The 13,429-nt window shown below is 36.8% G+C and overlaps 1 protein-coding gene across 10 annotated transcripts in view; it reads left to right on the forward strand.

Annotated features, from left to right (window-relative positions):
- The window catches only part of LOC125462394 (sodium bicarbonate cotransporter 3-like), a 155,639-nt gene that overhangs the window by 128,394 nt on the left and 13,816 nt on the right, over positions 1 to 13,429 (forward strand). For 5 of the 10 annotated variants that reach the window (XM_048552452.2, XM_048552476.2, XM_048552427.2 and 2 more), the window contains 6 exons: positions 1,320 to 1,481; positions 2,244 to 2,495; positions 2,814 to 2,882; positions 2,983 to 3,156; positions 8,088 to 8,225; positions 10,564 to 10,593. In XM_048552452.2, coding sequence (XP_048408409.1) covers positions 1,320 to 1,481; positions 2,244 to 2,495; positions 2,814 to 2,882; positions 2,983 to 3,156; positions 8,088 to 8,225; positions 10,564 to 10,593 — 825 coding nt within the window. The remainder of the gene's footprint in view (positions 1 to 1,319; positions 1,482 to 2,243; positions 2,496 to 2,813; positions 2,883 to 2,982; positions 3,157 to 8,087; positions 8,226 to 10,563; positions 10,594 to 13,429) is intronic. The other 5 variants (XM_048552459.2, XM_048552490.2, XM_048552445.2 and 2 more) reach the window with 1 other exon arrangement.

Here is a 13,429-nt window from a genome sequence, read left to right on the forward strand (position 1 = left end):
AAGTGCCTCCTAGTATGACTGAGATAAAATGAGTCAAGTTGAAGATTGTGTGTAACTTTTCCAAGTAGAGAAGTTATTCTGTTGTGTCAAAAAGCAGGAAACATGGTACTAGGAAGTGATTTAAGACTTTCCAGTTTCAGCTACCTTTTAGGACAGTTATTGACAGAAAGACCTTCCATTCTTTCTGGCAATTAGCTAGTCACTTGCCGCAGTTTTTGCTTATTCACCCATTCCTTAGTGGGGTACCGCAGGGATCGGTGCTGGGACATCAGTTATTCACAATAAATTAATGATTTGATTTAGATGAGGGAACTAAATGAAATACTTCCAAATTTACAGATGAGACAAAGCTAGGTGGGAGGGTGAACTGTGAGGAAGATGCAGAGATGCTTCATTGTGATTTGGGCAAGCTGGGTGAGTGGGCATATCCATGGCAGATGCAGTATACTGTGGATAACTATATAAGGTTTGGGAGCACAAATGGGAAAGTGGATTATTATATCAATGGATATAAATTGAGTGGGGAATATGTAACGAGACCTAGTAGGCCTCATGCACCAGTCACTGAAGATAAGTGTCCAGCGTAGCAGGCGGGCAAGTGCAAGGAGAGGTTGAATTGGTTAGGATTGTATTCATTGGAGTTCGGAAGAATGAGGGGGATCTTATAGAAAACAATAAAATTCCAGTAGGATTAGACATTGGGAGCATACTTCCTGCAAATACAATGATAGGGGAGTCTGGAACTACAGGTCATGGTGTAAGAATATGGGGTAAGCCATTCAGGACTGATAGAAATCTCTTCACTCAAAATGGTGAGCCTATAGAATTCACTACCACAGAAAGCAGTTGAGACCAAAACATGGTATGGTCTCAAAAGGAATAGGATAATGCGCTTAGGGCGTAAGGGACCAAAGGATTATTTGCAGGGGAGGGAGGTGGAGTGGGAATAGGCTTTTGAGTTGGATGGAGAGCCATGATAATATTGAATGGTAGAGCAGACTTGATGGTCCAAACAACCTACTGCTCCTGTTTTCTTTATTTCTCTTTCTAAATGCAATTTGATTGTGATACTGGGATTTGAAAATGAGCATTTTACTATTTGTCCAATTTATTTTGCTCTTTATTTTCAACAGTACAGAAGTAAACTCTTAATTTGCAGTTACAAAAAATCTTGCAGATTTTGAATTATCTGAACTAATACATTTTTTCAGTTTCATTTGCAGTAAATTGAACTGGATTATTATTATGTTGGTTTTTACCTGTATATCATCTTGTTTATTGAAGATTCAGTAACTCTTTTGTTTTACTCTTGCATGCAGCCCACTGGAAAACATCGTGGTTGGTTTATAGACCCACTTGGAGGTAACCCTTGGTGGACACTGCTTGCTGCTTTCGTACCAGCGCTGTTATGCACTATCCTTATTTTCATGGATCAACAGATCACTGCTGTTATTATTAATAGAAAAGAGCACAAGCTGAAGGTATTTAAATGTTAGCAATTGTTAACAAATTTTTATAATCTTTTATTTTCTCAAAGACATTGATGGGAGGTAGCTCTCCCTCAGCTTTATTTCAATTTTTACTTCATATATTTTTGGATATTTTTGTAGCACATTATCTGTTACTTCTCTAAATAATAACATGAGAGAATTTGTTTGTTTATAGCTTTTTTTCCCTAATCTACCGCTGTAAGTTCTAGTGAATGATTAACATTGAGATATAACTTATGGACTTTCATTTGCATGTGGTCTTGCCTCATGTGGTGGTAGCTCTTGTGTTGAGAGCTATAGACACCATTGCAGTATTATCAGTTTGGGAAGAAAAGTTGGAGTTATTTCCATTGGATAACTTTCTTTTAAAATAAAAATCACTCCTGTAATTAAGAAACAAACATTAAATATCAACTGGTCATTTCAGGATGTTTCACATTTTTGATCTATTGTTCTCATCTGTCCCTTTACAAACTTTGAAGCACTTTTACTTTTACTTTTATTTAGAACATAGAACAATACAGCGCAGAACAGGCCCTTCGACCCTCAATGTTGCACTGACCTGTGAATTAATCTAAGCCCATCCTCCTACACTATCCCATGAAGGGAGGTAGCTCTCCCTCAGCTTTATTTCAATTTTTACTTCATATATTTTTGGATATCTTTTATAGCACATTATCCGTTACTTCTCTAAATAACAACACGAGACAATTTGTGGCCTAATGTAGACATCTCGACACTCTTACTTTACAGAAAGGTTGTGGTTATCACCTTGATTTGTTGATGGTATCTATTATGCTGGGAGTGTGCTCGATTATGGGTCTTCCCTGGTTTGTGGCTGCCACCGTTCTCTCCATCAGTCATGTCAATAGCCTAAAAGTGGAATCAGAATGCTCAGCACCAGGTGAACAGCCCAAATTCCTTGGCATTCGAGAACAGAGAGTTACCGGCTTACTGATATTCATCCTGATGGGATTGTCTGTTTTTATGACTTCAGTTCTGAAGGTAAGATTGAGGCACTGCATGGTTGTTGGTATCAGGCAGATTTTTTTTTTAATTGCTATAATGAGCTAACTTTGCAAGCGTTCTGGTTTAAAAGAAAAAGCTCATTTTCAGTGAGTGGAAAAATTTGAAATTCTGTGCGCTTATTCGAGAGGAAGTTATTTCTGGATTATTAGGCAACTTTTAAATAAACAATGCACTAATCCAAAATTTTATATGATGTATGTGATCTGTTCATTGTCCAGTGAAAGGTCTTAGTATTTGCAAAATACATAATCTGGCCTATGAAATCAGTTAATAACTAATTGTTCTTATTTGAAGTTTATCCCAATGCCAGTGCTTTATGGAGTCTTCCTGTACATGGGTGTTTCATCTTTGAAAGGCATTCAGGTATTTGTAACCATACATCATATGGTTCCAATAATCTTCCAAATTTATTCCTAATAGGAAAATTATCCCTTTATTAACAGCTAACCAATTTTTTCACCAGTTTTTTGATCGTATAAAGTTGTTTGGGATGCCTGCAAAACACCAACCTGACTTAATCTACCTGCGTTATGTTCCACTGTGGAAAGTTCACATCTTCACAGTTATTCAACTTAGCTGTCTTGTCATTCTTTGGGTCATCAAAACCACGGCTGCTGCAGTTGTCTTTCCCATGATGGTAAGATTATTGGCTGTTTCCATTGTTATTTTTCCAAAATTGTTAGACTTAATTTTGTCGGTGAGTTTTAAATTATTTAAAGTTGTTCAATTATGGTTAACCGGTAGAACTCTACAGGCATTGTTTAAGTGACTTTGTGCTGAATCAACATTTCATTCCATCAAATGCAGAAAGCTGTGATGTGGAAAAGTAAGGTGAAGGTAAAGTTGCCACAGTGCTAGAGGTTGATAGGGCTGCTCTCTCATTAGAGAGAGACGACTGGTGGTAGTTTAACCTGAGAGTCGTCATGTCTTAGGCAAGGAATGAGGTTGACAAGGTGGAGCCTTCACAGTAACCTCAGCTAGTACTGGATTTGAACTTGTACTATGGGCATCCCTCCTGCATTGCAAACTAGATATCCAGCCAACTGAGCTAACTGACAGCACGGTCATGTTGTCAGCCTTTCACCTAATCTGAATGAATCAATAATTTGACATTGAGAGTTTAATGATGCGAGTCAATAATAGTACCCACTTTTGTAAAGTAATAGTGATCGTGAATAATCATCCTTAGCTAATAATAACTCTGTTATATTCAAATCAATGAATAGAGAATACACCATTGAACTGCTTGAGCTCTTTAAGCTTTTCAATGAGATCATGTTCAGTTCCATTTATTCACCTTTGAAAAGAAACAGCAACTTATTTTTGATAAGCAAACTCTCGTGCTTAAAATTTCAATTTGCACACCAATCATACACTTAAGTGTGAAGAGATGGCATTCAAGATTTTCACTGTAGCGGGTAAAACTGCTTCCTGATTTCACTCAAATGGTCTAATCCTAATTTTAAGATTAAACTACCTTGTTCTAGGTTTTTTTCTACCAGAATAAACAGTTGCTGTATATCTAGCTTCTCAAATCTTCTGTTTTTCCTTCTCAAACCTGGCTAATTTTCAATGTTCATTTTTTTTAATCTTTTAATCTCTATCAACTCCTTTTTCTGAGGCCAGTATGATGCACTGCCTTAACAATACCTGAGCTGGGGTTTGACAACTGAAACATTATTTCCTGTCATGTTCCAACAACTTTGAGCAACAGACCAACACGTTTTTAGCCTTTCTGATTACTATTTGAATTTTATGATTTACGTTAATGGGCGCCTAAATCTCCTTTAGTCCATTGCTCCATGTTTCCACACATTTAAAAAAAAATTCTCTTTCTTGAATCTAAGGATGGTGAACCATTAGTTCTACACATTAAATTCCATCTATTCCTTTTTATCATTCTATAACAAGGATCTAAGTAACATCACAGAAGCAACTAAATCAGGAAATGGTATGGAGTAGAGAACTCAAATACGGTCTGTCCACATACTTTGGACAGATGGGAGCAGGAAGTTACAATGTAATCTGTCTCCTAACGTAGCGTGACCTGCAGACTTGGATATACGATGCTCTGTTTCATGAAGGTCATTGTTAAATATGATGGTTGAGGCCCAATTCCTACTGTATCTCCTAAGACACAGTGTCTTGAAATTGTGAACAATTTTGTTATCTCATATGAAATCTTATCAAATGGTTTCTCAAGATTGATTAGTATAAACAATGTCTGTAAACATAGACACTTTTGTTTCTTATCCTTAGAGATTTTCTTGACTTCTCCCCTCCCTTCCAGGTCCTGATTTAGTTATTTCTGGGATGTATTCTCCATGGTGAAAACTGATACTCAGTACATCTGCTAACTCCTTATTTTCTCCAGACTGTCTGTATAGGAGCTCACTTTTCTGCTACAGATGTTTTACAACCAAACTCTTACTGTCTTTCTCATCCACCAAATTCCACCCCCTCCCCAATTAATGAGGAAGAAGTAAGGAAGTTACAGGGTGATCCTGAAGTTGTGTGGGTAAACACATTGGTATGCTGCAGCTGCCATAGATAAATGTGAAGTTAGTGTGAAAAATTGGAAGGCAGAATTTTAGTTAAAAGGTGAGATATTGGGAACTTTGAATATATAAGGGACATGTGGTTGTCTTTGTACATCAGTCAGTTAAACAAAACAAGCGGCACGTGTGGCAAGCAACTAAAAAGGCAAATGGTATGTTGGCCTTTTATTGCCAGAGGATTTGAGTTCAAAACTACTGATGTCTTGTGTGGCACCTTGGTGGGACTGCACCTGAAGAATTATGTTCAGTTTTGGTCTCCCAACTTGGAGGGTATTCTTGCCATAGACTGAGTGCAGTGAAGGCTCACTAGGCTGATACTGGGATTAGTAGGGCTGTCCTATGAGGAGAGATTGGTTTGTTGGGACTGCATTCACTAGAGCTCAGAAGGATGCGAGGCGATCTGAAAGAATTTTATAAATTTCAAATGGCTGGACAGAGCTAGAAACTGGGTGGGGTGATGTTTGCCTTAATTGAGATGCCTAAAACCAGGGTGCTCAGTATCAGGACATGGCATAGGCCATCTAAGACTCTTTCGTGGAGACATTTCTTCACTGAGGATGGTCACCCTGTGGAACTTGGTACCATAGAAGGCTGTGGAGACTATGTCTCTATATTCAAGAAAGAGATTGATTATATGCTTAGATATTAAAGGCATCCAGGAGTGTGGACACTAGATGGGAATATGGTATTAAGATGAAGGTTCATCCAAGACCATGTTAAATGGCAGAGCAGGCTATGTTTTGTAATAATTTAGTCATGCTTTGCTTTTCTTTTCATGTTCTACCCAAAGCCCTGACCTGCCTCCATCCTTGTGCATTATGTTTTTCCTATTAATTCTGATACTATCTTTAATTTCTTCAAAACCATGGATGATGGGTCCTCCCTTGGAACTTTTTTTCCTTTATTGGCATGTAACTCATCTGTGTGTTCTGAAATATCCCCTTAATATATGCCACTGTATCTCTTGACTTATCTCTAAACCTAGGTTGCCTAAGTCTGCTTTTATGTTGCAATGATTACCCTCATTTAAGTTTACAATACAAATCTTCTCTTCCCTCAAACTAAACATGAAAATTCAATCATATTATGATGACCACTGCCAAGGGGCATCTTCATTTATGAGGTCATTAATTAGCCCTATCACATTACATAGTTTTCCAAAGGCATTTGATAAGATGCTGCAGAGACGGTTAGTTGGCAAGGTTACATGGAATTGTGGTAGCATACTAGGAAAGAAAGAGGAATTGGTTAATGGAAAGGAAATGGAGTGAGCATAAATGGGGTGTTTTCAAGTTGACAGGCAATTGAGGCCTGTAATGGTTCTTGCTGGTTTCTCAACTTTTTACCATTCATATGAATGATTTGAATGAAGGGACCAAGGAACTCGCTAAATTTGCTGACAACACAAAAATGGATACGTAAGTAAGTTATGAAGAAGTCATAAGGAGCCTACACAATGATAGGTTAAGTGCATGGCCAAAGATCTGGAAAATGCAAAGTTTCCCATTTTAGCGGGAAGAATCATAAGGAAGCATACAGTCTTGCTGAGAAATTGCAGAGCTCTGTGGTGTGTGTGTGTGTGCTGGTGTGTGTGTTCACGAATTGTGGAAGGTTTAGTATGCAGGTAAAGCAAGTCAATAGGAGACAAATAGAATGTTTATAGCTTATTGTGAGGGGAATTGAATGAAAAGTTAGAGGGATTATATTTTTGTTACACAAGTAATTGGTGGGATCACGTCTGGGCTACAAACAGTATTGGTCTCGCTATTTAAGAAAAGACTGAAACATTTACTGAAGCTTTACTGGACTAATCCTTGGAATGTGCAGGTTATCTTTTGAGGAGAGGGTTGATCAGCTAAGCGTGTACCCATTTGAGTTTAGAGGAGTAGAGTTAACTTGAATAAAACAAATGGGATGCTGCGGGGGGGGTGGTTTTAGAGTGGATATGGAATGGATGTTTGAAGAATCTCAAACTACGGATTACAATTGAAAAATAATGGATTGCCATTTAAGACAGAAATAACAATTGTTTTAGAGCAGGCCTGAGGGGCCAAATAGCCTATTCCTGCCCCTAATTCACATGTTTTTTATGTATGGTAGAACTGTGTGATGTGGATCATGGAGTCCCCGGGATTTGTCAGACTTTAGTTCCTCAAGTTTCTTCAGTGCGTTTTCTTCTATCAATATTAATTTCCTTGTGTTGTTTAAGCTCTTGGCATTGCCAGAATGAAGCCTGTGTCTTCTGTTTTAAAGACATGATTTTTTTTTTCTCTACTATGTCATTCCCTATGAAAATTTCTCTTTTGAATGTTTCCTTAGAAAAAAAGTTTAGTGTGCCTATTCACATGCATGTAAAAACGCTGTCAATTTTGAAAATGTTTGTCAAGTCTACTTTTCTATTCAACCATTTTCCATTTTACCAACTTTGTGTCTAAAATGCAAATGCTGTGCCTAAAACTATTAAATTATGGCAAGAAATATCTTTTTAGAGTGGGTTTTATGAGGCACTTAGCAAAGTGAGATTGAGATTGAGTTTATGTTCTTCTGTAATTTAGTTTCTGTATTATTGAGATGAACTTTTGGGCATAGTACGCGGAGAGGAGAAACCAAAAAAAAGCTAAATGAAATTGAATTTTTAATTAAAATGTCTCTTAAACTGAGAGAAGACTAAAGGAATATCAGACTACACCATTTCCAGAATGAAACTGTCTATTTTCTAGCCATCTTTAGGGTATCTGTTTTAAAAAATGCAGAGAATGGGAAAATAGCTCATGGCGCCGAACTTTGTAGGGATGACCCACCATTCAGAGGCCAGTGAGTGTAACCTCCATTTTAGGTGAAGTAATAAAAAGTATTCTGAAAGATGGTGTATGAGGGTGAAGCTAATCAATATTTGGCAGATGGTTCCAAAATTAGAGGACAAGAGAAACAAATTCAGCCAATAGGTACTGAGAAAACAATTATGAAACATGAAGGGTAGGGATATATCAAACATCTGTATTGTTGACAGGTTCTTGCCCTGGTTTTTATTCGGAAACTTTTGGACTTCTGTTTTACGAAACGAGAACTCAGCTGGTTGGATGATTTAATGCCAGAGAGCAAGAAGAAGAAACTAGAAGATATGCAGAAAAAGAAGAAAGAAACGGAGGTAAATGAACAGACCTTCTGAGATCTAAACAGGCTTTTGATCAGGTTTGAGTAAACCTAATCCATAAACTAATTGTTGGTACAAAGCTTTGTTTTCTGCACTTCTTGCGTGTTGCTACATTCCTTGCTATTTCTGTCAACGTGATCTCTCTAACGACACCTTTATGTGGATGCCTTTTACTGTCAAGTTAAGGATTTTATGCAGAGGTTTTGAGCAATTTTGTAACTCTTGTCCTCTAGTGTGCATATTTTAATTTGAATTAGATTTTTGCACTGTTTATGGATAGCATATCAATCAAAGTGCATATCTGTTCAGATCCTTTGCATGCAATCTTTAATAATTGAACTCAACTCTTACTTATTTCTCTTTTGTGTTGGTCACCCAAGAGCAGGATGCAATGCAGAGTTTAAAACCATGCTGTGAATGTTGTTGTAACTTTTTGGTGCCATTTTCATGTTGAAAGTCAAAGCTGCAATATCATACAGGAAATCAAAATGCCTCCAGTACGAAATGCCAGCTTTATGCTATATGATGTAATTCACCGTTTTGTAAATTTGATTATACTGAAGCATAAAAGTCTGGAAATGATAAATCTGTTTTTAAGGAAGTACCCGGGCTGCATAGCCACATTAATGTAATTACATAACCATCCTAGCTTGCTTGTGTTATATCCCTGTTGCTGCGAAACTTTTCCAATTATTGCATCTTTTCCGTGATAGTTTTGTTTTTAATGTACAAAAATGAACATGAGTTGTAGCATTTGAGAAAATATTTCCCTACATTTTAAGTTGACTTCAGATTTGATCAAATTAATTTAGCACAACCATGAACTGATATAACTTTTACACTTTACAAGTAGCTTTCCTGGTACAGAATATAATTTCACCTCTTAATTTGATACTGCTGTTTTAACCACCGAAAATCCAATTAGGGTATGAAGCAGGTGTAAACTATTGAAGTTATTCAAAAGAATGTGCAGCTAACTGAAGTGTTAGATTTCATGTTAGTAAGTGGGTTCCATTTAAAACATCTCAACATTTGTAATGAAATCAAAACTTTGGAATATGCCAGTGATTTTCTGGGTTTTTTGTTTAAAACAGACCTTTGCAGTAACTAATACAATTTCCTTTTTTGTTGGTTACTGTAAAAAAGGTCCACTGAGGAGGATAATGAAATAGCAATGCCCGTGTAAACTTGAGGTTTGCTCTTGTACGGTTATTCCTGGAGTTTACAAATTAACATGCTTTTGCTAGATTAGCTCTTATATTAATAAGGCATTAAACTAGTACAGCATCAGATTGCTTATATAACCGTGTACAATTTATTGTTGGATTCTGCTTTTATTACTTCCCTGGTGTAAAGTTTCACATAACTACACCTTGACTCGCGCCAAAGTTTTAAACTACTTCAGTACTATATCATTTTTCTGCTCCCCTCTGCCCTCCACAGGTCTCCTTGATCCCTAGGCCTGGTAGCACAGAAACTAGTTGAATTCTGTTAATCATCTGATACACCATTTGTATGATACATTTGCTTGCAATGGCAAAGTGGATTTTATTATTAATTCCTAAAGACAAAATGCCAGTGTTGTTGAAGGTTATATTGAGGCTACCATTTTCTTCAGGTCAGGTACATTTTTCAATCCTAGTCATATTTACCTTTACCTTCATCTAAATTGAGGAAGACCAACTGCACAAAACATTTTTGAAGTGGCCCTATTATAAAAAATGGGATATTAGTCTGTACTTAAAGTCTTCCTTTATGATCCTAACCAGATAACTATTGCAAACTTATTTTGAATGAATGAAATAATAGGGTATTGACTTTGCCAAGAGTTTGCTGCATATGGGCTACTCCATTTTCTATGGAATCTTTAGTAAGGCTTACTTTGCATCCGTAGTCCTAAAATATCTGTCAGTCGCTAGTAATTTATACGACATGCTTGTACATGAAACCTGCTCGATGAAAACAAATTCAGCAGAGCAGGTGTCAATTGTGTTCCACTATAAAGTGTTTCTGCACACTGTCCTTTTATTAGGAGTGGGATAGGGATGTAAACAAAATGAGATTGTAGTCAATAATGCAACCATGTTCCTATTAAGAGCTTTAAACTAGGTAATATGCACAATAGAATATTCAAAATGATTATGTTCTGGAGGTATACTTTTGTATGGTTTAGCAGCTTTAGTTCACTTTGATTCTACTGTCATTGCTATTCTGCTTGACAGTTTAAATTTGATGAACAGGTTCACACATAGTTTGCCCTGCTTGCTTTATGTAATTTCTGAAGGGACTGACCTCTGTCTGCTTTTTCTCCTGCACACTCACTTTGCTCTAGAAAACGAAGAATGGATCTAAACTGCCATGGGTATGTCTTTGGCTATTTATAACAGATTGTTCAGTATAAAGAGAGATACACATATGGTTTACATTCTGTCTCTCTTCATTGTTTCCTACAAGCACAATTGTTCCTTAGTGACCTACAACTGAATCTGAAGAAATATTTTAAATTATGGACAGTGATGTAATGAAAGGCAGTTGTTTGTAAATTGCGATTTATGACTGCATTCTAAATATCCAAAGATATAACTTTAGATTATCAAACCTGTCTATTTTAAACCAAAATGTAAGGGTTCATTGGATTATTTTTAAATTGTGAAGGGCGACTGATAAGGTGTTTCAACAAAGAACTTGTAAAGAATTTGCATATTTTTATCTAGAGATTAAAACCAAGTTATAAATTTCCTACAATGGGCCTGATATAAATAAAGAACTCTTACGTTTTTATTCTTGTATCTGGACCCTGACAGCTTTTGTTGCCAATTCCAGTTGCTTTTGAACTGATTTGATTGGCTCTCCAGGTCATTTTAGAGAGTGGCTAAGAGTTACCTGCATTACTATGAATCAGGAGTTATGCGGTGCAGACTGGGTAAGGAAGGCAGATTTTCTTCTCTAAAGGACAGTAGCGGACCAGAGGAGTTGTTACAAGAATAGCATTGGTTAATATTGTCACCATTAGACTAACTTTTTTAATTCCAGATATTTACTGAATTTGTTTTGCTATCTGCCATGGTGAGATTTGAACCAGTGGTCCCAGAATATTAACCCAGGATTCCGGAATATTTGTCCGATGACATGACTTGTACGCCATCAGGTCCTTCCAAAAGCTACTCTTTGACTGGAGCTGCAGCTCTTCAGTGGCTTTTTGTCGTAATTTTTGCAAAGTTACTTTTAAATTCACCTATTAGTGCTGCATAAAGCTGCGCAGTGCCTTTGCTGTCTTTAAAAGTTGTTTATAATAGTCATGTTGACAGCTGTCATATTTAAAGACTTTATATTCTATTTTTTTATCGAAAAATTCATTAGTGATATCTCTCTAATCTAGGTTACTTAAGATTTTCAGAATTTTTACATCTTTTTGGTTTCCAGTTTTGTTCAGTAATCTATTTGGAGTGGCAGTCAAGCAGAATGCCTATTTTGTGAATATGTAATATGGTTCATATGGGTTATAATTTCTTTTGAATTGTTCAAGAGGTGTATTTTTCAAATCTGACATTAAATCAACTCTGGCTATTCTTAAGACATATTGAATACACAGAAGGGTTATTTTTAAAGGAGCACAATGTCCTGGTATATACTTACCAGTCAATTGAACGAACTAAGAACAGACTAACTGATCAGTGTTCTAATTTCCTGTTGTGACATTTTGCTGTGCATAACTTGGCTGCTTTGTTTGCCATCCTAACCATATCAAATTTATGACTGGTACAAGACTTGAGCTAGTTTTATTTCTTCCCCCTCTTCTATGTTTTATATTTCTACATAAATATGTTACCAGATAAAAGAATTGGTACGTAAGAACAGCTATCATTTGGGCAGACTGTTAAATACAGTACCTCTGCAGTTCAAATCTCATCTTAGAGTTTTGCATTTTTATATCCAAACATTCCCATAGCCAATGATGGTTCTGTTCATTGGAGGATACTGCATTTTGTTTCTTGAGAGATAGGTCTATGGAAGTACCAAGAAGAGGGTATTCAGCTTCTCTGGACCTATCTTTTAAGAGCAGGTTCAACTGTTGAAGAAAACATGGTTTACAGGTTACTAAACTTATCAGGTCAGCAACTGCTCCAATACTTCACCCTGTGCTTGCCTCTTAAATGGTACACATCTGCACTTGCTTTTTCTAATCAGCTGCCCCTTCAAGGAGCAAAAGAAGGAATACTTCATATTCTCATCAAATCATGAGAACTGCATCTATTGATAGGTCTAGAAAATGAACTGTTTCAACTGGTCAGAAATAACAATTGAAGGATACTTTCCCTCATCCATGTTTAAAACTGCTTGCATGTACATTCTCTCTGCAAATGGAGAATATATGGTGTAGAAGGATGCCATTGCCTTCAAAAGAGTATCATTACCTGGTGACAGTTTCCTACTTTATTTCCATATACCCTTACATGCTAATTCTATCAAATAATTATCCAGTGTACTCTTGAACACCTTGATCTAGCCTACGTCTTGTTAGGATTTCCAGGATTTCTATACCTTGCTCTGTGAAAAGGTTTTCTCTCCCATCACTCTTGTTTCTTTTGCACATTGCTTCAAATTCATTAACCTATAATTTGAAACTTTAATGACTACTTTTACAATGTACTTTAGAATGTGGAAATTGTTTTTATAAAGGAGAATTTGTTTGAGCTGAAGACATCATATGATTTCATTGGATTTATGGCACAAAGACCACCCATAGAGCCCAACCACTCAATGGCATTTTTGCTCCATTCAAACCTCTTCCATGATTGTAACCTATTCCTTCATCCATTAAATGTGTATCTGGCTTTCCTTTTGAACATAGGAGCAAGAGTTGGCCATTCGACTCTGGAGCCTACGCCACCATTCATTACCTACTCTACTACCACCCTGCCTTCCACTCTATATATCCTTTGACCCCTTTAGCCACAAAAGTTATATCTCCCTCTTTGTGTGTTTTCAAAAATGATTTGCTTTCAACCACTTTCCGTGGTTGTGAATTTCACAGGTTCACCACTATGTGGGTGAAGAGATTTCCTCTCGGCTCGGTCCTAAAAGGTTACCAGTTATCCTTTAAGCTATGACTCCAACTCTGGACGTTTCCATCATTGGGTGCAGGATGGACATTCCCGATGTGTCTAATGCATTGTGGTGAAGATTTTTAACTGCTT

Source organism: Stegostoma tigrinum, chromosome 2 (genome assembly GCF_030684315.1).
Source record: "Stegostoma tigrinum isolate sSteTig4 chromosome 2, sSteTig4.hap1, whole genome shotgun sequence".
In the NCBI taxonomy this organism is placed as follows: Eukaryota; Metazoa; Chordata; class Chondrichthyes; order Orectolobiformes; family Stegostomatidae; genus Stegostoma; species Stegostoma tigrinum.